The sequence below is a fragment of the Euleptes europaea genome, chromosome 11 (genome assembly GCF_029931775.1).
Source record: "Euleptes europaea isolate rEulEur1 chromosome 11, rEulEur1.hap1, whole genome shotgun sequence".
Lineage (NCBI taxonomy): Eukaryota > Metazoa > Chordata > Lepidosauria > Squamata > Sphaerodactylidae > Euleptes > Euleptes europaea.
The window spans coordinates 24044849-24070419 of NC_079322.1; the positions used below are offsets into that span (position 1 = coordinate 24044849).

At 44.7% G+C, this 25571-nt stretch overlaps 1 protein-coding gene across 1 annotated transcript in view; it reads right to left on the reverse strand.

Annotated features, from left to right (window-relative positions):
- The window catches only part of ITPRID1 (ITPR interacting domain containing 1), a 64429-nt gene extending 40796 nt beyond the window's left edge, over nt 1-23633 (reverse strand). The window contains exons 1-5 of the mRNA XM_056857539.1: nt 23267-23633; nt 9345-9519; nt 6717-6765; nt 4646-4689; nt 131-182 (exon numbers count right to left, since the gene is read on the reverse strand). Of these exons, the coding sequence (XP_056713517.1) occupies nt 131-182; nt 4646-4689; nt 6717-6765; nt 9345-9498 (299 nt within the window). The 5' untranslated portion in view covers nt 9499-9519; nt 23267-23633. The remainder of the gene's footprint in view (nt 1-130; nt 183-4645; nt 4690-6716; nt 6766-9344; nt 9520-23266) is intronic.
- Between the last annotated feature and the right edge of the window lie 1938 nt (nt 23634-25571).

A 25571-nucleotide genomic window follows, 5' to 3' on the forward strand; every position in this document is an offset into this window, starting at 1 on the left:
ACTAGGAAAATGTAGATGTCATCATTAACGAATATACTTCCTGCCATCCCACAAGTTAAGACATTGATAATTAATGGAATGGCATTTTTGGAACTCTGAAATGCCTCTGAAGTCAACCGAAGAAACTTACCGCATGTAGTTCTGCACTGTCATTTGTACCATGCCCAGGGGAGGTGAAAGAGCTGGAAAGCAATACAATTCATGGGTATTTATTTTTCAGTATGTTCAGCATTTTTCATAAACCATTCACTTTGGAGAAGAGAGCCAAACTGCAACAACAGTAACTTATTGAAATGGGCAAAGAAACGGAGAGCTTTGGACTTGCTTTTCCACTGATTGTGTATTTGAGATCTGACATGCATTGACCACAACGCAACAGGTACTATCATAACATGAAAACAGATTTTATCCAGCTCCTTTGGATCAAAGGAGTTTATTCATGAACTGCACTGTATTTAGCCCATGTTTCAGCTCAGCAGTACAAGAAACAGCCACTATTCAAGTGGACCGAGATCTGCTCACTTAAGGAAACGGACGGAAACATGTTCAATGACATCAATTAGTAAATGTGGGGAAGGTTAACATTCAGTGGTGGTTTAACAAAGGGTACCTCAAGGCCATCAGCCACACCTGCCGCCAAAAATGGGGGGGAAAGCCCCATAGCAAACAGCGATGCTGCACCACCGCAAAGGTGGTGCGACAACGCTGTTGCGTTAGGGGTGTTCCCAGGTTGAAAGGAATTAGGAAGCTGCCTTGCCAGCTCAATTGCCTTATTTATAAATACATATTAATTCACTTGGAAAAGTCTTAGGTACAGTCAATTAAAAAACCTTCCAGTATAAATTCACGAACTCAACCAATGCATCACAAGCGGCGGATCCCGCTGGGGGGTCCGGGTTTGCGGGCCCGCGGGGGGTAAGGGTTGGGGGGAGTGGGGGCCGCCGCCCACTTACCGCAGCCATGGCCGATCCAGGCGGCGGCGCCCGTTCTGGATGGCTTGGGGCTGGGGGGGGGCGGGGATGGTGGCAGGGGTCCTGTGTGCAGCGGCCAAGAGGGTCAATGGCGGCTGCCAGCTCCTGGCCGCTCCCGCGGCCGGCCGCCCCCTCACCAGGTTTTGGCGGGCTCTGCCGGGGTCACGGGGCCCACCACGGCCCAATAGGGCGCACGCCGGCCGGCGTGCTGGGAGGGGGGATAAAAGGCGACCCCTCCCCCAACAAAGGGCCATTCTTTCCCCCCCACCCCATGCCGCTTGTCCTGCCCACCCTCCCCTGGTGCATGGGGTTGCTGCGCAACTGTCACAACTAGTGGTGGCGGTTTGGGAATGGGGCCGGATCCAGTTTGGGGGAAAGATGGCCTGCGTGCCCCGCTTCCCATTCTGGGGACCCTAATAAGGGGTTTTGGGGGGAAGCCAAGAATGGTTAAGCCTGTCTCGGGGGCTGCGGTTTGGCCTCCTCCCAAGTGGCAGGGGACCACACAGTTGGCTGCCGCCACGTGGGTCCCAGCATACTGCCATCTCAGGCTACGCCCAGCATGTGGGTTGGGTGCAGGGGTGATCAGCTGGCAGTCGGGTCAGCTGATCCCTGGATCCCGCCCTCCATGCTTGCCAATGCCTAACGCTGTAATCAATAAAGTTGTGGCCTGTTTACTCCAGCTATTGAGTACTAGTCTTTTTGGTAAGATCACACCGTCCATCACCAGGATGGGTATCCCCTGGGATGGCCGTTCCCCCGCTCCCCCGCCCCATCCCCCCATAGGGCTGGGGCCGCAAACATATCCCCCTTACTAGCACAGACCATGGTTCAGGTGTGGCAGGACAAGATGCTTCAAAGTTGGCTTGAAAACAAACTCACAAAAGCTCTGCAATTACACAGCCCTATTTGTTTTGGTGCTTAATCAATAATAAATATAGCTATATTCACCATCGCTATATTATTATCTAGAAATCTATTACTATAAAATATCTGCCCAGCCTTTACTCGACAGGTTTAAATCTGAGGCTGCACTTCATTTGTACAGACAACCTAATGAGATTCCCCATGAAGTTATTAAAGACTCCACTTCCTAAGCACTCCTGACTAAGTTAGAATGGCAGCTGTTGCTCCAATGTTAATTTCTCTTCTTGCTTATCAACTAGCCTTCTGTTCAAATCTTTCTTGCTGCCTGAGGCTTGGAATGGAATAGCTGATTCTGCAAATAATGATCCCTCTTGGGCATACGCCAACGTGTTTTTATGCCTTACCTTGAAATTTAACCTTTTGCTAAAAAGAATCACATCTTGTGTATATTTTCAACTCTCTCATTTTCTTGTAAGTTAAAAAAAAAAAACACCTTGGAGTTCAAAAAAGCAAAACAAAAGACCACGAATTTGCCCATGCAGCTGTCATGCTGAATTCCATCCTGGCATGTCAAGCTTCTCTCAAGCTGATACACTATTATTTAGCTTTCACTCCATAGCTATTTACCTGCTTTCTTCCCTCTTGCATTCTCAGAAAAACCTCTGAGTGGCCTAAGACCAAATCACCAGCTTCAGAAGTAAGCATAAATTGAACCTAGTAGAGGGGTTTCCTTGCTAAAGGGAACTCAGTAGGACCCCGGAACAATGTTAAAGTTACCTCCCTAGACTAGCACTGTAGTGAAAAACAATGCACCAGCTAAAACTTTTGAGGCGGGGTGCAGAGGAGGAGGAGGAGGAGGAGGAGGAGGAGATTTGGCTTTTATACCCCTATTTTCTCTACCTTTAAGGAGTCTCAAACCAGCTTACAATCACCTTCCCTTCCCCTCCTCACAACAGACACCCTGTGAGGCTGAGAGAGTCCTGAGAGAACTGTGATGATTTTCTCTACCTTTAAACGAGAATCAAACCGACTTACAATCTCCTTCCCTTCCCCTCCCCACAACAGACACCCTGTGAGGTAGGTGAGGCTGAGAGAGCTGTGACCACCCGAAAGTCACCCAGCAGGCTTCATGCTGAGGAGTGGGGAATCAAACCTGGCTCTCCAGAGTAGAGTTCACCTATCTTAAACGCTACACCATGCTGTCTTAATGTGAAAGTATTTTTAGCTGTACAAATAGTATTTGGCATTGTGGTTTGCACACATTCATATTTTAATTCCAGGAGAACTCCCGGTCCTGCCTTGAGGTTGGTAACTAACAGACGATGGTCAATTCAATTCAAATATTTTACTGCTCAAAAGCCATAGCAAATGAAGCTGATGGTCAGACAGACCTGACCTCCACCCATGGCCTTTTAAGTTTTAAAAGGGAAAGACTGAACTGGCCCTGGATTAACCATGCAGGGACTCTTGATGGACTCTTGTCCCTGCAGCAGGCATGGGAGGCAGCAGAGCCCACCCCACAACTGGAAAATGGTGGGTGGGCAGGTGAGCTCCTTGATTCCTGAATGGCTTGGCTGTTGCAGGGGTCATGTCATCCCTCACCACCGAAAGGGATTTTCATTTTTCAGAAACAGCTATTGGTATATTGGTAGGTTGGTATAACAGTATAGAAGAAGAAGAAGGAGGAGGAGGAGGAGGAGGAGGAGGAAGAGGAGGAGGAGGAGGAGGAAGAGGAGGAGTTGGTTTTTATATACCGACTTTCTCTACCACTTAAGGGAGACTCAAACCTGCTTACAATCACCTTCCCTTCCCCTCCCCACAACAGACACCCTGTGAGGTAGGTGGGGCTGAGAGAGCTCTTAATAGAACTGTGACTAGCCCAAAGTCACCCAGCTGGCTTCATGGGTAGGAGTGGGGAAACCAACCCAGTTCTCCAGATCAGAGTCCACTGCTCCAAACCACCGCTCCAAACCACCACACCACGGTGGCAACACATGGATCAGGTTCTCTGAATTCCCAGCTTGCATTTTTCTAAAAAGTAAGTCTCTAGCTCCTTCTGTTGCCTCTTCCTTTATATCTCTGCAATGGAAGGAGCCAGAGATTTACAAAGGGGTGGGCTTTGCTGCCTCCGATGCCGGTGGTGGGGAGGAGCCTCCAGTGAGGACAATGCTTGCATGTCTGGGGCTGTCTTCGTCTTTTCCCCTTCCTCTATCCCCACACCTGCTGTCTCCGGGCGGGTGGGGGGGTGATCCCAATTTTTCAGCCCCCCCCAAAAATACCTGAGAAAAAGTCCTAAACTGGTAGCAATACTTTTGAAAAACCAGGTAATGAAAACAATGCCCTACCCAAAATCTGGATCTGAAAATATTATGAAAATGTTTGACATTCACGCCGCTACCTCCACCCTCTTTGGCTAGCAGGAAAGTCTAGTAGGATTTAATCCAGTAGTATGTGTTCAAGTGGGGATGAGTCATAAAATGTGGAAGAAGACGACAGAACATTTACAGGGGAGAGGAGGGTTGTTTGTGAAAGGCGAGGTGACGTTATACATGAGACAGAAACCCAGTTAAGACAGCTGTCAGTTCCATACTCTGCTTTTCTGTTTTTACGGCGCTGGACTGAAGTCCTTGCCTTATCCAATTGCATGTCTCAAGCACAAAAGTTACTGATCAAACAATACAGTGCAAATGTTTGTCATGCTTAAATAAATGGGGTGATGTTTGAGAAGGATTTGTGATGAAGCTCTTGAGGCAGAGGCACCCTCTTCACATCATAGCATGTCAAGTATTGGAATACATGTATTTTATTACCTGCTTTGTCTCTGCTTTCTTGTAAATCAGGGCTTGCAGATAAGCTGTCAAAATAAGGAAATTTGGGAGGGGGTGATGTTCAAGAAAAAATAATTACATATCCAGAACCCTGACTCATTTATTAACAGAACAGATGTGGCAACGGATCTTTCTAATAGAAGAGGGCTGCTCTTGTGATAACTGCTTCATAATACAGGTATTCTAGATCCCACTGTTGGCTGATTTAATAGTGTGAGCATATTCCTACACACTTTTACTTAGTAGTAAATCCTTTTGTATTTAGTCCAGCTTATTCCCAAGTAAGTGTGTCTAAGATTGCAGCCTTAGAAACCTAGTTCCTGGGTAAATGGTAAGAAACAAAATTTGTCAATGCAGACAGTACACTTACAGGGTGGCTAGCAACCCCCAGAAAATGGGGGTGGGGCAGAAAATTACCAAAATGGTGTCTTGCAACTTCACCTAGAATCATAGAATCATAGAGTTGGAAGGGACCACCAGGGTCATCTAGTCCAACCCCCTGCAAAATGCAGGAAATTCACAACTACCTCCCCCCCACACCCCCAGTGACCCCTACTCCATGCCCAGAAGATGGCCAAGGTGCCCTCCCTCTCGTGATTTCTTAAGCATCAGCACTGCTGATAGAATCATCACTGCTGACAGATGGCCATCTAACCTCTTCTTAAAAACCTCCAGGGAAGGAGAGCTTACCACCTTCCGAGGAAGCCTGTTCCACCGAGGAACAGCTCTAACAGTTAGAAAATTCTTCCTAATGTCTAGACAGAAATTAGTTTGATTTAATTTCAACCCATTGGTTCTGGTCTGACCTTCTGAGGCAACAGAAAACAACTAGGAACCATCCCCTATACGACAGCCCTTCAAGTACTTGAAGATGGGTATCATATCCCCTCTCAGTCTTCTCCTCTTCAGGCTATTATAATGATATCGATAATGTATAATCATTATCGATATCACTTCTGTCTATGTAACCATACAGTAAACCAAAGAGTTCCAGGTGAATCCCAGTGCATCCCATGATTAAGGGATATCTCTACCTGCACTTGTCTTGGTCCTCCTACACAGCTTAATATTGCAGTATGTGTGTGTGTGTGAGGGGGGAGAAATGGAAGGGGGTCAAAATGTTATTCCACAATGCCACAACATCACTTCTGGCTGCTTAATCAGAAGTGACATTGCGGCATCATGGGACACTGTTTTGGCCACCCATTTCCTTCCCACAGACCTAGCAAGTGGTGGCAGGAGATCAAGGACGAGGGCCAAAGCAGGGAACCTGGCCACCACATACACTTATGAAAGTTAATTCAAACCAAGGGCCTAAATAAACCAAATTCTGAAGGATATGTCCCATCAACTTGATGCTGTAAGGAAGTGATGAACAAGTGTGCCATCTCAGAGCCAACTAACCCCAGCACCCAGTTCCCCCTTCTTTTCCCGCCCTGTTTAGTAGATGAAACTCATAATGTCGACATCATCATGTTGCACATTTTTCTACCACTGCCCCATATGTAGCCCATCCAAATCAAGTGCAAGAGAATTACATTTTAAAATTTTCTGGGAGCTGCAGACTCGGAATTACCAGAAAATATGTGGTTGAAGAGGACCCAAGATAGAGCTGGACCACACCTGGAAATAGCGTGAATTAGGCCAGGAAGTTTCATTGCTTTCAGTTGGATTTTTTACAACTAAGTATGGTAAGGATCTCAGCTCGGGTTGCCAGCTCCAAGCTGAGAAATACTTGGAGAGTTTGAGGGTAGAGCCTGAGGAGGGCAGGGTTTGGGGAGGGGTGGGGCTTCAAATGGGTATAATGGCATAGAGCCCGCCTTCCAAAGTGGCCATTTTCTCTAGGTGAACTGATCCCTGTCACCTAGAAATCAGTTGTAATAGTGGGAGATCTTCAGCCACCACCTGGAGGTTGGCAATCCTAATCCCAGCACTGGATGCATAGTTCAGTTTTTATGATTGAAATAAGGATTTTCAAAGACAAAGAATGCAGCATAAGGATTTTTTTTTGATGCCTCAACTATTCTATTTAGAAAGGTTCGCTTATACTTACAAGAAACCAGAGTCCAGCCAGTTGCAAATATTTTCTTCTCTTCGGTCTACTAAAAATTAGAGACGACAGCATAATTGACTACAAAGCTACCAAACCTGATTTACAAGATAATTCAGCTTTTTCATCTTTACAAATCCTTACATTTACATTTCACTATTATTAGATACTGGATAACATTAATAGTTAACATTCTAGTCAAGAAGAAAGAAGAGAACAGAATGGTCCGGTAATGGGCAAATCAAAATGAGCAATGAACTAATGCAATGAAATGCAAACAGTGCAAAAAAAAAGGAGCATAAACATTTCGTAATGGCTGTGTTGTACTGTGTCAAATAATTTGCATGTGGATAGGATCTCCATTGCCAATTGTGGAAGAGGAATAACCCTTTTTTGGGTCATGGATTGTGGTCTGTTGTCTGTTAGCTTCAATGTTCTGCCTATAGCAAAATATAAGATGATAATGCCCTTTAGATCAGATTTGTGCAGCATTGCTGTCCACTGTGTGTGTGCATTTTGCAAATAAGAATGGCTTATATACAGCACATTCCTGAAAGGAATGCCCGCGCCGGGCTTAGGAGGCAAACTGGCGGCGCCAAAAACCTCATGCAACCCTCATAGGGTTGCCCAGGAGATACGCCAAAAGCTGGCGTATCTTTACAAAAATTAAAAGGGGCGTTCCCAAGCCGAAAGTGCTTGGGAGGCTGACTAATGTCAGCCCTGCCCCTCAGCCAGCGCCGTTACACCCCGGGAACGCCTCCCGGGGCGCCAGAATGCCTCCAGGCTCGCCGCCACGGCCTGTGCCGGTGGCCAGAGGCTGGTGGGAGGCGGCGGCAGTCGGGGAGCAGCGCCCGGCCCTGCATGCCAGCGTTGGGGCCACTCATGCCGGTGCGTCCCTTCTGGGCACTGGCAGTGTGGGCCCCTGCGCCGGCGGAGGCCGTAGTCGGCCTCCTAAGGGCTTTGGGCCCATTTTTCAGGAATGGGCCTATATAGTAACTTTCCTGTAAATATGTACTTATATATGCAGGTCATCTGAGTGTACAGCTCATAGACAGTATGAAATTATTTGTATTGCCTCTCTGAACCACCATTTTGCCTGTGGCTCCAGTTTGTGGACCTCAGAGTTTTAGTTTTTTTTTTAAAAAAAAAGTATATCATACACAAGTAGCATTACCGGTACTAACTTAGCAAATGCAGATTTTGAGGAAGTAGCTGGGGATGGTGGAATTTGGTGAGGACACAATGTCACTTCCAGATGATGCTCTATGATTTTCCCCTGATCTCTGTTGTAAAGACCACAGAGACATAGACAATTCCTGAAATATTGCTATGGAGGCAGGGTTGCCAGGTCCCTCTTTGCCACCGGCGGGAGGTTTTTGGGGCAGAGCCTGAGGAGGATGGGGTTTGGGGAAGGGAGGGACTTCAATGCCATAGAGTCCAATTGCCAAAGCGGCCATTTTCTCCAGGTGAACTGATCTCTATCGGCTGGAGATCAGTTGTAATAGCAGATCTCCAGCTACTACCTGGTGGTTGGCAACCCTAGTGAGAAGGGATTCCCTGATTCTGCCTATCATACATTGAAAGATATACAATAACATTTTTCTTAAGCATCCAGAATGGTCAATATTGGTGACAGAGGAAGCCTGGAAAAATAAAATTTATTTATTTATACTCCGCTTTTCTCCCCAATGCCCTGACCTGGATGGTCCAGGCCAGCCTGATCTCATCAGATCTCCACTGAAGTGTTTTAGGACACCACAGTTAAAGACTACTACTATCAACACAGACACCCCTACAACAGCACCAATACAACAAAACAGTAGCAAGCAGTGGAGGGTATTTCAAGCACAGGAAGTACCTCTTTTCAAGGCGTTAAAAGAAAGACAGAAAAAGGGGGAAATGGATCAAACAGATCAACTCAATGCCTGTTAGTATTAGCACAAGAAGGCTGCTCTCCTGGTATCAACTCTCACACATTTGCATGTGGCAAATATTGCACTTGAGTAAAAAATAACAATTAAACTTGATTAAGCCTTTCCCGTGCCCCTGCTCCTTTGCATGTTTTGATTAAGAAGTGCTATTGCCCACAGAAGGATGTAGCAAGCCACCAGGATCACAGTTAGGACACCGAACAGTAGCGCTGTCTACTGATCTTTCTTTCAGTGGGGTCTTCACGTTTCCTAAGACAGAATGAAACCTGCATAAGAGCTTTAGTACCTTATGACCATCTACAACAGAGTAACCTTTCAGATAAGAGAATGAAGGGCTTTGTTCTCCAGCTGTAGTCTGTTTGTTTTTTTGGGTGCTGTCAAGTCACATCTGACCTATGGAGACCCTGGTGGGATTTTCGAGGCAAGAGACATTCAGAGGTGGTTTGCCGTTGCCTGCCTCCACCTCGTGACCCTAGTATTCCTTGGAGGTCTCCCAACCAAATACTTGCCAGATCATGTATAAGGGCATCAATATAGAATAAGAACATCTAAGGGCCCAGATCAAGTGTGACAGAATTAGGATGAATTGGGGTTTTAATCGTCATTTAAGCAATGCAGTTCCTATGCCAAGAAGGTAAGGGGCCATATGACAGCAAAATCTAAAAGAAAACACCTCAGCAATTCTTTTACAGGTTCTTACCAAGATGTGAAGAGGAAAGAGGGGCATCTACTGCTGCTTTTGGAGCTAGAAGACCTTCAGCCAAGTGTGGACAGGACTGAGCTGGTAAACAGAATCCTCTCTCACTTTTTTCATTGTTAGTGTCGGTTCCAGGATAATGGGTCTTAGAGGACATCTCAATGTACAAATCTGGAAGCTTGCAAAAAAACAAAGAAACATATGTTTTAGATACTTATTTACAATTTGAGCTGAAATGGAAGAACCCAAATCAGTAGCGCAGACGAAGATCAATGTGCGCATTAGTGGTTTGGATAACAACGGAAAATCTTGTCCAAAGGTTAAATTGAGAGTATTTCTTGCCATTACTTACTTCCCGTGTTCATATGGGGTTGAATTAAGCAAGTGGTTCACTCAATCTCATCCAATTATCCTGCTTATTACAACCCTGGTTTTCCCCATGATTCCCAGAATAGCCATTTTTGCTGGTCAAAGAGAACTCTTCCTTCCTTTATTTCCAAAAATAAAAAAGCTTACTGAATCCAATCCAATATCTGTAAGGACAAACAGGAATTCTTCTTGCTCTCTCATAGCTTCTTCTGAAACAAAGAAATATGTACTTAGTACAGGGATGCCAGCCTCAAGGTGGGCCCTGGGGATTCCCCAGAATTACAGCTCATCTCTAGACTACAGAGATCAGTTTCCCTGGATAAAATGAATGCTTTGGAGGGTGGACTCAATGGCATTGTACCCCACTGAGGACCCTGTCCTCCCCAGGCTCAATCCCCAAATCTCCAGGAGTTTCCAAGCTTGGATCTGGCAACCCTACCTCTCCATCCCCTGCTGGTGGTGGTCTCAGCAAAATAAATTCTAATTCAGAAATTTCAGACTAAAGTCTTCCTTGGAAATTCTTTTGTTGAAGAACAGTGACTTCTAGGTCAGCAATGGAGTATCCTAGAAGACTGAAATATTCTCCCTCTGATAATGGACAATTCAAATGTAATCATTATCAGGCAGTGTGATGTACTTGCTAGAATAACAGGAGTCAGAGGACTCTTGAGAATCAAAATTGTATGTTGCCTTCAGCCTCAATAACCAGCTCAATAACCTCAATAACCAGAAGGAAAATTCACACAACCATGGAGGCATCTAACGTGTTGTGAGATTGCCTACATTTTGACCACACTTCTTATAATAACTGGAGGCTATATGGGTAGTTACTGAGGTAATCATTGGACCCCAGTCTATTGTCTCCTCACCATCTGAAGTACAGTTGGTAGTCACATGAAGGAAGGAAGGAAGGAAGGAAGGAAGGAAGGAAGGAAGGAAGGAAGGAAGGAAGGAAGGAAGGAAGGAAGGAAGGAAGGAAGGAAGGAAGGAAGGAGAGCGAGAGCGAAATAAATAAATAAATAAATAAATAAATAAATAAATTATGGCAGAGGTACAGTAAATTACCAACACTGCAGGTACTTATTACAAGCAGGACTGTGTGAATCAGTCATGAAACTGCTGTTGGATATAGTATTGACAATTGCCAGTATGCAAAAGATTGTATAAGTGTTTCAGGGAAATTGTTATTTTAGCATGCTGACAAAGATTTTTTTTGAAGAATAAAAAAAATATTAGAATTGTCTAAATGACTACAGGAAGACATTTTCAGAGGGTAGCTGGGTTTGTCTGCCGTTTAAGAGCTAGATTCAAGTTGAGTAGCACCTTAGAGACCAACAAGATATTGGGGTTAAAAGTTTTTGAGAGTCAAAGATCCCTTTTTTCAGTTACCTTTGTCAGTTACCTGATGAAGGGAGCTTTGACTCTCGAAATCTTGTATCAATCTGCCATTAAATTTCAGTACTCCCTCTTTGAGCCATCAACAGCTCCTGACATGTTTCAGTTGTTAATCTCAGATATCCCTGGGTCCAGTAACTAGTAGGTTAGACAAAAGATTTTCCTTTCCAAAGAGTGACTGAAAGCTACAAGGAATAGTACTTGGAAAACAAGCTGTAAACAACTGCAAAATAAGATCTTAAATAAGGATTGGTCCTTAGTGTTTAAGGACACAAATCATAAATGTTCACCTAGCTTCTTCCAGATACCTCAACAGAACTTTCTCCTTGCCAGACTATTTCTGCTGGTTGAATTTATGAATAAGGTCAGACGAGCTTTCTTATTGGCAAGATGTAATGCCCTAGACTCAGCCAAGACACAAGGGCGATACAATAAAATTATGGCAGAAGAACTAAAATGCCCATTTTGTCTGGGTCAAATAGACTTCCTAGTCCACATTGTTTTAGCATGTCTACAAAATAATATTGCACAAAATAAATATATCACTCCCTGGATAAAACAACTAAAGACACTTTCTGAGAAGTGGATACTGCATTATCTGCTGTCAAATAGATCAGTCAATTGCATGAGAGATGTGGCAATTTTTCTCTTTATAGTGTCAAGAAAAAATTAAATTTCATTTCCCCTTTTTAAAGTGTGCAGTGGTTGATGGACAGCCAGTGGCTGTCAAATCTGGGAAAAGGGGGCGGGGACTGGAAATCTTATACTCCCAAAATCTTGTTGGTCTCTAAGGTGCTAATGGACTCTAATCCAGCTCTTCTACAGGAAGACATGTAAATGCTACCCAGATTGTGCCAGGGATATAAAATCAATACTTTCAGAGGTTAGCTGTGTTGGTCTGCAGTAGAACAGTTAGATTCTAGTCCAGTAGCAACTAAAATTAACCCTGTATAGGATGCCAGCATAAACATATTAATATGTCAGGGCAAAATCTGCTCTGCTTGCTTGCTCACCCAAGGACAAAATCTGGTCTCCTTGCTTGCTCATCCAATCTAAAGGAGATTAACGACTATCCTTTTTTTCCCTTTTAGTCAGAACTAGTAGATGCTAGAATTAGTTCCATGTGAATCCCACAATCCCCTTTACTGCATTTCATTTTCAGAGTAAACCAAACTCCTTCATTTACAAGGAAAAATTCTTCTTCATCAGGCAGTAGACATCAGAGAACAATACGCTGCAAAATGGGGTGGGGTGGGAGAAGGTTTTCTACAAATAACAGAAGATGCACGTGGAAAACTATATAAAAGAAAACCCTGGCATATGCGACCATAAACTATAAAGACATAAAGGCAGTATAATCATATATGAGCCAAAAACATTTTTTTTAAAATATAAATTCGAGCAGCTGGAGCTAGAAAAGCAAGTTTGAGAATTGCAAAAATAATAATAATAATAACGTAACCAGCAACTTATTGCTCTAAGAGAGTAAAATTATCAAAGCACTGCTGGAGGCTCCAATTTCACTGGGTGGAAAAATAAGCATGCTGCCTTTTCATTGGAAAAGGGTTCTGTATGTGTGTGGAGGGGCAATTAATTTGGAAGGTTATTGCCTCACCTAAAAGAAAAGAAAAAAGCAGAAAAGCCCTGACATTTAAAAACGAAGCAATCTAAACCATGAACAACTTCATCCAAAGACGCGCCACTTAAGAGGGGACATACTGACAGCGCACCAGAACAAATGCCACACTTTATAAAAAGCCAGTGTGGTGTAGTGGTTAGAGCAGGGGTGTCGAACTCAATTGTTACGAAGGTCGGATGTGTCATGTCCCTTGGTCGGGCTGGGCTATCCCTCGCCAGCCCAGATTGAGAGTGGGGGGCGGTGGCTGCCTAAGCTGGCTCGCGAGCTGGATAAGAGCTTCGGCCCTTGGGCCTTATGTTTGACACCCCTGGTTAGAGAGCCTGACTGGCACTGGAAAGATCCTGGGTCAAATCCCCACTATACTCTGAAGGTCACTGAGTGATTTGGGGCCAGTCACTTTTTCTCGGCATATGTATTAATTAATTAACACATTTATATCCCGCCTTTCCTCATGGTTTGAGGTGGCTTATAATAATAATTAAATCGAATAACACACCCCAAATCTCTCCCTCCTTAAAATCTTTTAAGGAGGGAGAGATTTGGGGTGTGTTATTCAATTACACACCCAATGTAGACTCCCCCAAAAGCCCTAGCAAAAAGGCAGGCCTTGCAGGGCCTCCTGAACAGCTATGAGGGCCCCCCTCTCTCCTCTTTAGGGAGTCAATTGCACAGAGGCAGAGCCATGACGGCCAAGGCCCGGGCTCTGGTTGATGCCAGACAGGCCACCCTAAGACGGCTGCATGATAGGGCGGCCAGGTCCCCCCTCTCCTCCGGCGGGAGGCTTTTGGGGCAGAGCTGAGGGGATTGCGCGTGCACGCGCAGCCACACCGATGCGCATGCACGTCACTTCCGGTTTACAACCGGAAGTGCCGCATCGTGAGGGGCCTTTTACCACTCAAACTCCCAGTTTGAGTGGTAAAGGGCCCCTTGCGATGCAGCCCTTCCGGGTGTAAATGCATTGCAAGGGGCCTTTTACCGCTCAAACTGGGAGTCTGAGTGGAATAAGGCCTCTCACGATGCTGCACTTTTGGTTGTAAACCGGAAGTGATGTGCCTTGGTGTGTTCACTCGCATGCACGTTTGCCCACCGACCCTTAGCTGGTTGGCAGGCAGGGGGCGTGAATTGCCGAGGGTTTGCCCGCCGCCACCGGGCACCTGGCAACCCTACTGCCTGATGACCATAGCTGGTCCTCAGGGACATAAGGCAGGAGACAGTCCGTCAAATATGTGGGTCCCAGGTCGTGATTACTGCTCCAAATACTGCTCCAGATTGCTAAATATACTGAAAAATACACCCAACTATATCTCCTAAGCTAAGTGTGAGGAGTTTGGTTGGCTTGATGGAATTGTAAAGCTTTGAAACAACTTTAAAAGGGGATTAGACAGATTCATGTAGGTCCTTCAGTGGCTCCCACCCATAGTGACTGAAGGGCACCTCTATGTTTAAAGGATGTGGACCTTTGTTAGTTAGGGTTGCCAGGTGCCCGGTGGTGGCAGGCAAACCCCCGGTAATTTACCCCTCTGCCCGCCGACCACCTGAGGGTCGGCGGGCAAACGTGCACACGTGTGTACACACCGTGAGCACGGCACTTACAGTTGTAAACCGGAAGTGCCGCCTCGCAAGGGGACTTTTCCTCTTAGTTTGAGTGGTAAAGGGCCGCTTTACCACTCAAACTAAGAGGAAAAGGCCCCTCTCGAGGTGGCATTTCCGGTCATAAACCGGAAGTGACGCGCACGCGCAATCCCAACCTCAGCCCCCTAGCCTCCCGCCGGAGGAGAGGGGGGACCTGGCAGCCCTATTTGTTAGTGTTTTTGGCATTTGAGAAGTTTCAGAACTTGTTTTATATGCATCATCCAATATGATTTGTTATTTTTATTTTAAATAGAGGCCTCAAAAGCTGGAAGTTATCTGGGTTTCTCTGGACCTCTAAGGGCAACATCTGACAGTCAGGAAAGGCATGCATAATCAAAAGGAAACCCCAAAGCATTCAGCAGGGGTGACTGCGTGGAAACAGCCCTGCATAAATGGCCAAAGACACACCTTGTTGTGCACAAGACTCTCTCTGACTTGGAGCCATTAGACAATATAGCAGTGTGGGGGGGTGTTAAATACATCTAGCAGGTTCATTATGCCTGAGCTGTAGTCATGGCTCTCCATTTCATGCCAGCACATTTGCGAAGCTTGCAATAAAGCCTGACATTGACCTTCTAAACCTCCTGGTTCGAAATGGCAGTTACATTTTCACCAAGATCAAGAAAAAGCACAGCTTCTATAAATAGGGTTGCCAACCTCCAGGTACTAGCAGGGTATCTCCTGCTATTACAACTGATCTCCAGCCGATAGAGATCAGTTCACCTGGAGAAAATGGCCACTTTGGCCATTGGACTCTAAGTCCCTCCCCTCTCCAAACCCCACCCTTTTCAGGCTCCACCCCAAAAACCTCCTGCCGGTGGTAAAGAGGGACCTGAAAACCCTATCTATAAACTATTTTAAGGGCTGAGAAAAGATTGGAGGTCATAGGAGTTTTGATCACACCAAGGGCTGAAATATGCATTTGGTTGGAGATCCATAATATTAAAGAGTGGGCCACAATTTGGACTGGAGCCTTGGAATAAGGGAGAGGGGCTAGCCCTTTCCCACATGCCACTTCCCCATTAGAAATTGGGGCCTCCAAGTCACTGTTAGTCCCAATCAAGAAAACATGATAGAAATCTGTACCGCACTTGTCTTTTCCCATACCAGGACAACTTCTGCAAAATGGCAAAGAGGGCAAAGGATAACCCACTTCTGGCTGCCACGGCACTATCAGACCATCCTGTGGCTGCTGCTCAATGTTAAAGAGATATTGGATGAGCCAATGGTGGATCCCAAACAGAATATGTAGTTCAAAAGAAGATGAGTTGGTTTTTATATGCTGACTTTCTCTACCACATAAGCGAGAATCAAAACAGCTTACAATCGCCTTCCCTTCCCCTCCCTACAACAGACTCCCTGTGAGGTAGGTGGGGCTGGGAGAGCTCTATGAGAGCTGTGACTAGCCCAAGGTCACCCAGCTGGCTTCATGCGTAGGAGCAGGGAAACCAACCCGCTCCACCAGGTTAGCGTCCGCCGCTCATGTGGGGGAGTGGGGAATCAAGCCTGGTTCTCCAGATCAGACTCCACTGCTCCAAGCCACCACTCTTAACCACCACACCATGCTGGCTAAGAAACCTCAAGGAAGGAGATTAGCATAGCCACACCCCGTTCTTTGTGTGCAGACTGTGGAATTTTCATTTACATTTGTGAATGCTAGTGCTGCCATGGGCAGCCATGAGTCGGAAGCGACTTGACGACACTTAACACACACACACACAGTGCTGCCTTGAGAACATTATGTTCAGCAGATGTTCTGTAGGGGTTCATCTGCTCTACTTAGGCGTTCTGGTTCCTTCCTTACCTCCTCCACATGGAATCCCTATATTTCCTGAGTTAAGAGTCTGTCCAACACTAAGCACACTGTGAGGCATGATCTGTGAAGCTTCCAGTTCACAGCCCCAAAATGTTCTTCCTGCATTCTTTTAAAATTGGTTAACATTTGCAATCAACGGCCCCCAAACAGGCAGAAAAGCCAAATGCGTAATAGGTCGCTAGTCTTCTTTGTCAGGTATATTTTCTTACAGTATGTCAAACTGAGATAAAGAATGCAATTTAGAACTACAGTAATGCCCCCTATAAAGCTGTTTCTTTACAGCACTCTTCATCCTGGGTATATTTTTTAAATAAAATATGGGGGAGAGGGGCTGGCTGGTGGCTTTGGGGTGTGACAGTAGGGTTGCCAGCTCCGGGTTGGGAAACACCCGGAGATTTTGGGGGTGGAGTCTGAAGAGGGCGGGATTTGGAGAGGGGGAGGGTCTCCAATGCCATAGAGTCCAATGGCCAAAGCGGCCATTTTCTCCTGGGGAACTGATTTCGATCGCCTGGAGATCAGTTGTAATAGCAGGAGATCTCCAGCCACCACCTGGAGGCTGGAAAACCTATGTGATAGCCCCATCTGGAAGCAAATATAGCCAGGAGCCACTCAACTATGTCTGAGATCTACAAAAGACCTTTGTTACCTGAAATGCTCTTCGGATGGGGAATTAGCTAAGCAGATCGGTAACTTTAATATTTTTATAGCGAAATCAACCAACTATACCAGAGCCCATTAACTGTGACCTTAAGAACCAAGACAGACAAGGGAATTCCGAATTAAGAGAGTTTATGTCGTTTTCTTTCAAATCAGTGATGCATACAAACATACAAAGAAGCTAAGAAGTAAAACGAGAGTAGTACAAGCCCAGATGCCAACGTGGCAGGGATCGTTGATGGGGCAATATTTACCGTTCTTGAAGAGGAGTTGTCCAAGTTCACGTAGACTAAGATAGCAGAAATTAAGAGCAAAGGAGGGGGCAAGGGATTCCCATAGACTTGGCCAGCAAGGCGGGAGGGAGCGTGGTCAGGCTGCACAAAACCAAACCAACAGAGTAACAGCAAAGATGCCAGGAAAAACCTAAGGTAACATTATGGGCTGGGGGCACCCCAGATATACTGTTTTTCTGGGGGCGGGGTGAGGGGATTTACCCCTCCTAGGTTCCCAGGTGACAAAAGGTGACAAAAGGATTAATCTGTGGCTGCCGGGGTGGGCTAGTGAGAATTTGGAAATCTATTCTGATTCCAATGGCTTTTGCAACCCGGGAGGAACCGGTAGATCTCTGCTGAAGTGATTAACGTTCTGGAACAATAGGCGCGATCTCTGCAAACGTCTGGGGATCACTGCTGCATAGCTGGAGGAACGACTCATCACTGATATCAGAATCGCTGCTGATTGTCCGTTAAGCTGCTGATGTTGCAATGGGAAAGGGGGGTGTTGGCACTGACTACATTACTGTCTTCTTTCCACGACATGGCTGCGGCTGGAACAGAGTTTGCACAGGAACATGGAGTCTCTCAGGTTCACTGGAGGTTGCCCTTGCTTCTGTTTCCTAGCTGCCGGCTGCATGGAGCTCGCAGGAGCGGCCGTGTCAGTTTCAACGGAGCGTGCAGCGGCCGTCCAGTAGCGTTTGGGGTGGGCGCGCGGCTGGAACAGTAGTCGTGTGCCTGCATATCGGGTCGCCAGGTCCAGTCCGGGAGTTTAGGCGGCCCGTATGCTTTCACCTTCATGGATGAGAAGTTGTGGGACTGACAGAGAAAGAGGCTGCAGTAGGGTTGCCAGGTCCCTCTTCGCCCCCGGCAGACTGCTTTTTGGACAGAGCTTGAGGAGGGTGGGGTTTGGGGAGGGGAGGGACTTCAGTGCCATAGAGCCCAATTGCCAAAGCGGCCATTTTATCTAGGGGAACTGATCTCTATCGGCTGGAAATCAGTTGTAATAGCAGGAGATCTCCAGCTGGTACCTGGAGGTTGGCAACCCTAGGCTGCAGTTGCCCTGGAAAGGTGCCTTGATGTGGAAGGGGACCCAGAGAGGCTTCCTGGGGTGCTCCAGGAAAATAACCTAACAGTGGGTGTCATCTGTTGGTTTTTCCTCTTCCAGTTGCTGCTTCATATGTTACTTATACATAAGAAATGGCAATACTCTGAATGCAATAAGAGCCAATGTTCTCAATACCTCTTATAAAGCTGTGTCACTTAAGCACTTAAAAAGAACTACAGTGTTAGAGGAGATACTACTATATTTTATTTTGTTTGCACATTTTATATGTGCCTATTTTAAATTTGCTCACTATGATATGGATTTTGTTTGATTTTATCTGATACTAGTCCAAATTCAAACCACAGTTGCCCAAGATTTGCTTCATCAAATTCTTGGCTCGATGCTGAAACCCGTGAAAGCTGAAGTCACTTTCTCATTCAGTGTAAGCATTCTCACATTCCCAAACTGACCTGGATAGCCCCACGCTAGCCTGATCTCATCAGATCTCAGAAGCTAAGCACGGTAGGCCCTGGTTAGTAATTGGATGGGCAACCTCCAAGGAATACCTGGGTCACGACATGGAGGCAGGCAATGGCAAACCACCTCCAGCCATCTCTTGCCTTGAAAACCCTACAGAGCCACCATAAGTCAGCTATGACTCGACACACACACAAAATTGGTTATTTGCCCAAGTCACACAAGGAGCTCCTATCAGAAGACAGGCTTTGCATTTGAAAAGCCTTCATCGTCCTTGTCTAGCCATTCTCAAAGGCCACTTTTGCATGGTCAGTTTTGATGCTCGCTCAAAGCTCTTTTATAAAATGCGACTTTAAAATGCCTTTTCACGGTCCCGACGCAAAAGGAGAAGTTCCACTCCATATGATTGAGGCTGTTAGATCTAGGGGTGAGTTTTCTGAACATATAAACTCACCCCTAGATCTAACAGCCTCAATCATATGAAACATTATGTGGCCCTGCAACATTCTACCTCCCCATAGGACACAGAAAGCTGAATTATGCTCCATTCTTCCGGTTAATTCCCTACCTTCTCATGTTGGGTCTCTAACTCTGTCCAGGATGGCTTGTCATATTTTGGGTCTTTGAAAATCTGGCAACCCTTTCACAGTGCTAATTTTATACAGGAGAACATTCCTGTCTGCTAATATAGCAAACAGAAAAGCACAAAGTAGTCTATCAATTTACAGTGGATACAGGGACTCTCTGGCAAAGAAGAAGAAGAAGAAGAAGAGTTGGTTTTTATATGCCAACTTTCTCTACTACTGAAGGCAGAATCAAACTGGCTTACAATCACCTTCCCTTTCCCTCCCCACAACAGACACCCTGTGAGGTAGGTGAGGCTGAGAGAGTGTGACTAGCCCAATGTCACCCAGCTGGCCCTATGTGTAGGAGTGGGGAAAGCAACCCAGGTCACCAGATTAGACTCAGACGCTCATGTGAAGGAGTGGGGAATCAATCCTGGTTCTCCAGATTAGTGTCCACCACTCCAAGCCACCACTCTTAACCACTACACCATGCTGGATCTGTGGAAGCATATTTGTGCAGGAATTCTGTATGGATAGTGAAATACTCACAAAGCTCTAAATCAAAGCAAGCAAATCTGTGAAGGAGACCCAGTGGTTTCTGTTAGAAAGAGGCTACCAAAGTAACAATGAAAAACCCTTGAATCAGGGACCCTGTTACAACCTATTATTGGGGTGCAGAGTACAGTAAGGGCATTCACCCAAAACTTTATTTTTAGTCAGCTTGGATTGGATTTGTATGTGTTATTCCTGTTATTCAACGTCCATATGGCAGGCCAACCAAAGTTGGACCTGTGATCTATATCAATCCAAATTTCACAGAGTTGACCAATCACATAATGACAAATGTTCGCAGAAAAAAGCCAACTTATTATTTTTTGAAACTGGAGAAAGGTGTTGTTTGTATGGATTAGCTGAGAACACTGTATATCACCTAAATTTCATCTAACCAAGGCCTGTTGACCATCCCTTCATGTAGTAAGATTACATTAGACTCTGCCTTCTCACAGGCATTTTCTGAGGGGAATGTCCCTCGCCAGGGAACGGCCTCTCTGAACTCTGTCATGGTTTTGGAAACTACACAAAGTTCAACTTCTCAAGATGTTTTTCCCCCCAGTTGATGGTTAATTTTTTTGAGGGAATTATCAATATTTACGGCTGTTTTCTTTGTTGAGATATTTTTAACTGACTTGTGTGTTAAGGATAATTTAGTTCTCATTTAAGTCTACTTGGAGACATTCAGAGGAGAATGGGGAGTTAAAATTAACAGACCTAAATATAGAATATTCCTTGTATTTTAATGTAGCAGTGACCACACATTAGTTGGATCAGATCAGATGCAACACAGGTTGTAAGTACCTGAGAGCCAGAGTGGTGTAGTGGTTAAGAGCGGTGGTTTGGAGCGGTGGACTCTGATCTGGAGAACCGGGTTTGATTCCCCACTCCTCCACTTGAGCAGCAGAGGCTAATATGGTGACCAGGTTGGTTTCCCCACTCCTACACATGAAGCCGGCTGGGTGACCTTGGGCAAGTTACAGCTCTGTTAGAGCTCTCTCAGCCCCACCTATCTCACAGGGTGTCTGTTGTGGGAAGGAAAGGTGATTGTAAGCTGGTTTGAGTCTCCCTTAAGTGGTAGAGAAAGTCAGCATATAAAAACCAACTCCTTCTTCTTAGTTAGAACCTGTCTTTTTGTTTATTTTCCTCAGCGTGCCTAGATCCTGACCTTTGCAATAACCTGAGTTTGTGCCTTGTAGAAATAAAGTCTTGCTTAACTCAAGAGAGTCTACACAAATCCTTACCCACCTCCCTGGCTCCTTGTCATGCTACTGAATAATACCCCTGCGAGGTTGGCTTCAGGCAACCACACTAGAGAGAGGGGGGCTAGATTTTACCCAAAGTGGTGGTGGTGACTGGAAAGGGGGGGCAAAACAGTGGCTAGTCTTGGCCACAACGTGACAGAGATCACAACATTTGTCTCTGTTAAAGTTACCAGTGTTGACTTCTTATATATGGATGTAGATTAAAAGTTTACCATGATAAATCTGACAAGCGACACGTTTTTCAGATGAGTGTGTCTGCTTTGTCACAATTTGGGTGCCTGCTCCACTCATCATCTGCGTGTTTTGCTTCACAATTGCTCTCCAGAAGCAAAATTTAGCTGAGAAAATCTGTTGGTAAAATGGATGCTAGAACAGTTCCTATCTCGGGTGGATTTTTGGCAGCACCCAAGAGAACATGATGGACCTCTGTTTTCATTAAAGGCAGTGAACAGAAATTTAAAGGATCTTCATGAATGAGAAAGAGAAACTGACATTAGCTGCCAGAGACAAAAGCATGTACCATTATAGAGTCCTTTTATTGGTCTGAATTGGTGCAAACGCAAAACCTCTCCCAGATTCCCAGACATGTAAAATTTTGTGACATGCTGCCAAAACAGATAACTCACAACAGAACAACAACAACAAAAAGTTGTTATGAGATGGAAACTGTATTAAGTTCACTGTTATTCCAAAACTCTGTACAACACACGATATAGGAAGGTCTTACTTAATAAAACCTAAGAAAAGCCATGCTGAATCCAACAAGTAGTCATCCAACATCCTGGTTCTAAGAGTAGCCAGCATTTGGAAAGTCAATAAGCAGGGCTCAGAAGGCAACTTGAAGGTACATGAAAAATCGACAACAATCAACTCCCCCCCTTATGTACTCTGAGAGAAGGTATCTCACCATAGCCTCCAATTAGAACATCCTATTATACATTAAAAAAAGAAAAGAAAATGGATTTCCTATGCAAATTCCGTATCAAGAACTGAAGATTGCAGGTCTGATTGACAGCTAGGTATTCTAATGTGCTTTTGATGGAAATAGCTCAAGATAGACAGCCGTTTTCACTGGCTGGAATCACAGAGTTGGAAACGGCCTTACAGGCCTCCTAGTCCAACCACCACCTAAGTGTAGGAAATCCAAACTACTGCAGAGATGGCTAGTTGGTGTCTTAGCTAACATCTCTGCGCTGATTCAGATTGTTGGGTGAGTTCATGCATTATGTCGCCATGTGATAAGTGCAGTTATAACTGGCTTGTCTGAATGTGTACGACTGTTAGATCGCTCATCAAGGAACATTCACTTATCAAGGAATTGGGATTTCTCCACTTTCATCCTATTCTGCAGTTAATAATTCTGAGTAAATACAATGCCATAAGGTACAGGGCAAGGTAAAACAGGTCAATTAGATTTGCCAGTTTTTCACCATGTCTTTAATAGCACCTGATAATCTTTATCTCCATGGTAAGAAAATCCTTGTAGGCTGAGCTGTTCATTTCAAGCTGCTAGTCAAAGCACTAGGCTATCATTTCAGTTCAGTTGACAATCCTAGGCAGACCACATATTACACGATTAACCTACTTCTCTCAGTTAAAGTTATTTGCACTGACTTTCTGTATGAGAATGGTAAATTTCAAATTTATTAATCTCTAATGGTTACACTAACTGGATACATATTTTTCCCCAGATTTGTGTGTGTGTGTGCCCCTGAAATCTGCACATATTTATATGTGCCTAACATCTACGTGCAGGTTACACTTTAGTTTTTAGGTAGGAGAAAATGGACATTGGAAAAAGAAAGAAAGAAGGAAGGAAGGAAGGAAGGAAGGAAGGAAGGAAGGAAGGAAGGAAGGACGGAAGGACGGAAGGAAGGAAGGAAGGAAGGAAGGAAATACCCAGTTGGTATTCAAAATAAAGTTAAAAAAACAGAAAGCAGAAGACTTTCACCAGGCACCTCAACAGTTCTAGTTACTAACACCTTGAACCTGTGTTCAAATAAGTAGTTAAGATTTCAGTACTGAGCTGAAGAACCATTACAATACATGAGAATTACTTCCAAGTCAATATGTCCAATATGTTGGCCTATAAGGAAATATCAGAATCAGCAACAAAGAATATGAACATTAAAGTTAACAACATTTGCAACAAGCCCAACTTTAAAAGATGAGAATGAAAGAAACCAGGCTATTATTCAGCAAACTAACCATACAAAGTGGAGAATTTCAAAATTTACCAATATCAAAAAAGTCCTTAGATGAGGTCCAGGTCCAAGCTGCGTTGGTTCCAGCAGCTGCCACCAGTGTACAATGGGATGATCCTTGCTAGTCTGGTGCCTCGATATTTGTATTTTTCCACAGAGCCCTGCAGTGAAAATGCAAGGTACAGGAACTTGTGTTCCTGGACTGTCTTTCTAAGCCCCATTGAATTAAAAAACCTTCCATGAAACGCCAAAATGGGCCTTTTGCCAAATACGGGTGATCTGAGTTGACAGAGACGATGGATGACTGTTTACTTGCCCTCTCAGCAAAAGGGAGAGTAGAACAACTCAGTCGTCGAAGTTTTCGTAATGTAGAGAGTGAGGAAACTGCCACTTGATAAAAGAAGCGGGAGGCAGAATTGAAGCAGATTCAACTTCCCTCGGCTTTTATGCCAAAGCAATACATTCCTGTCCCTTTAAAACAGTTTGACCCCTTGGCACATGCACAAGGGGAAGGATTACACTTCACTAAGGAAGTAATGCAAACTTATCCCCTTTTGGGTTGCCATGGATATAGTGCCGGGTGATACAAAAAAACCCCCAATTTGCATTGCAAAGCAACAGCAAGCAATGAAGGATGCCCAACTTGGTATTCTGGATGCAGAGAGCCTGTGGAACTTCCATTGGAGAGCTGGCAAGTACAGACCAGTAAAGCAACGCTGGAATCTTCTTAGAACAGCTTCTGATCCACAGCTTCTGCAGCCGAGGAAGAGATAAATAATATCTCTAACCTTGAGGCATGTAGGCCTTAGGGTTGTATTGAGTATGAGAATGTGTGTGTTGTGTGCGTTAATTTACTGCCTACCTTTCCCCAAGCCTATGATGAACTAGAAGTTTCGAGCATTTTCCAGATGGCGTGGAGGAGTCCAGTAGGTAACTACTGGGCTTTCTTCCAGCCTTTCTGAAGCTAAATCTCAGCCGAGGGGCCTGTGTTTAGGGACGTAACAACCACTGGAGAAATTTCAGTCTTGATTTTCGTCTTCTCAGCTCTTACAGTACTTTTCTATGAAACAACTACTCCATTCAAATCAAAATTTGGTCCAGTTTCATCTGGCTTCCAGCCTCCGGTACTCTTTGAAGCCCGCTGATTCAAGTCCCCAGGTTTCCTGTATGGGCATTTACTCTTATGGTCACATTGCCTTATGGATTTTGTAGTTTTAAAAATTGGTGGTCACTCCTGGATAGGGTTGCCAACCTCCAGGTGGTGGCTGGAGATCTCCCGCTATTTCAACTGATCTTTAGGTGACAGAGATCAGTTCCCCTGGAGAAAATGGCCCCTTTGGCAATTGGACTCTATGGTATTGAAGTCCCTCCCCTCTCCAAACCCACCCTCCTTGAACTCTACCCCCAAAACCTCCAGATATTTCCCAAGCTGGAGCTGGCAGCTCTACTCTTACAGTGCATTCCTAAGGAGAGTTACTCCAGTCTAAGCCCATTCATTTCTATGGGCTTAGACTGGAGTAACTCTCCTTAGGAATGCACTGTTGGACAAGTTTATTATCTTGAAGACTGCTATAGGATTTACAGTCAACCTTCCAGCTTCCAAATCTGAGAGGAATCCAGCCAAAAAAAGGAGCAAAGATAATTATCTGAGGAATATGCAAAAATATTCTGATTATACCATGATGCAACCCTTTGCAGAGTTATTCTATTGTCAGCCCATTGGCTTCAATTGAGTTAGATTGAAGTAACTCTGCATAGGCCTGCGTAGTAATTCTGGGGCTATTCAAATTACAGGATCTGGCTACAATGGAAAACATAAAAATCTTATTAAGCCAAGAAAATTCAAAACCCAATTCGATAACTTCCAAGAACAATTACGTCCCTTTAATTCCCCTTCCCTCAAGAACTTATGGATAGAGTGTGGATTTCAAAACGTAAGGACTGATGGAGAGAAGACTTTTGATTTGTTACGATAACAAATATATTATGAGACTGAATGTTTCCTAAATTTATTGAATTACTGGCACAATTTTTATAATAAAATTGTTTGTAATCAAAAGAATGTATTAATGTTGGATCAGATGTGACTGTTGGGGATGGTGCAGTGAAAAAGGGTGATAACAGAGCAAAGCGAAAGAGATCAAGAGGTCATAGCTTGTTATTAAGGTGCTGAAAACATAAAACAAATTGTGAATAACCATGCAGTGAAGTGATGAAATCAAAACATATATAATTAATAGGAATGCAAAAGAAATTGTCATGTTCATGTGCTCAATTCAACATTATATTTTGAATGATGTACAGAGAAACAAACCCCGAACTAATTCAGTTGCTCATC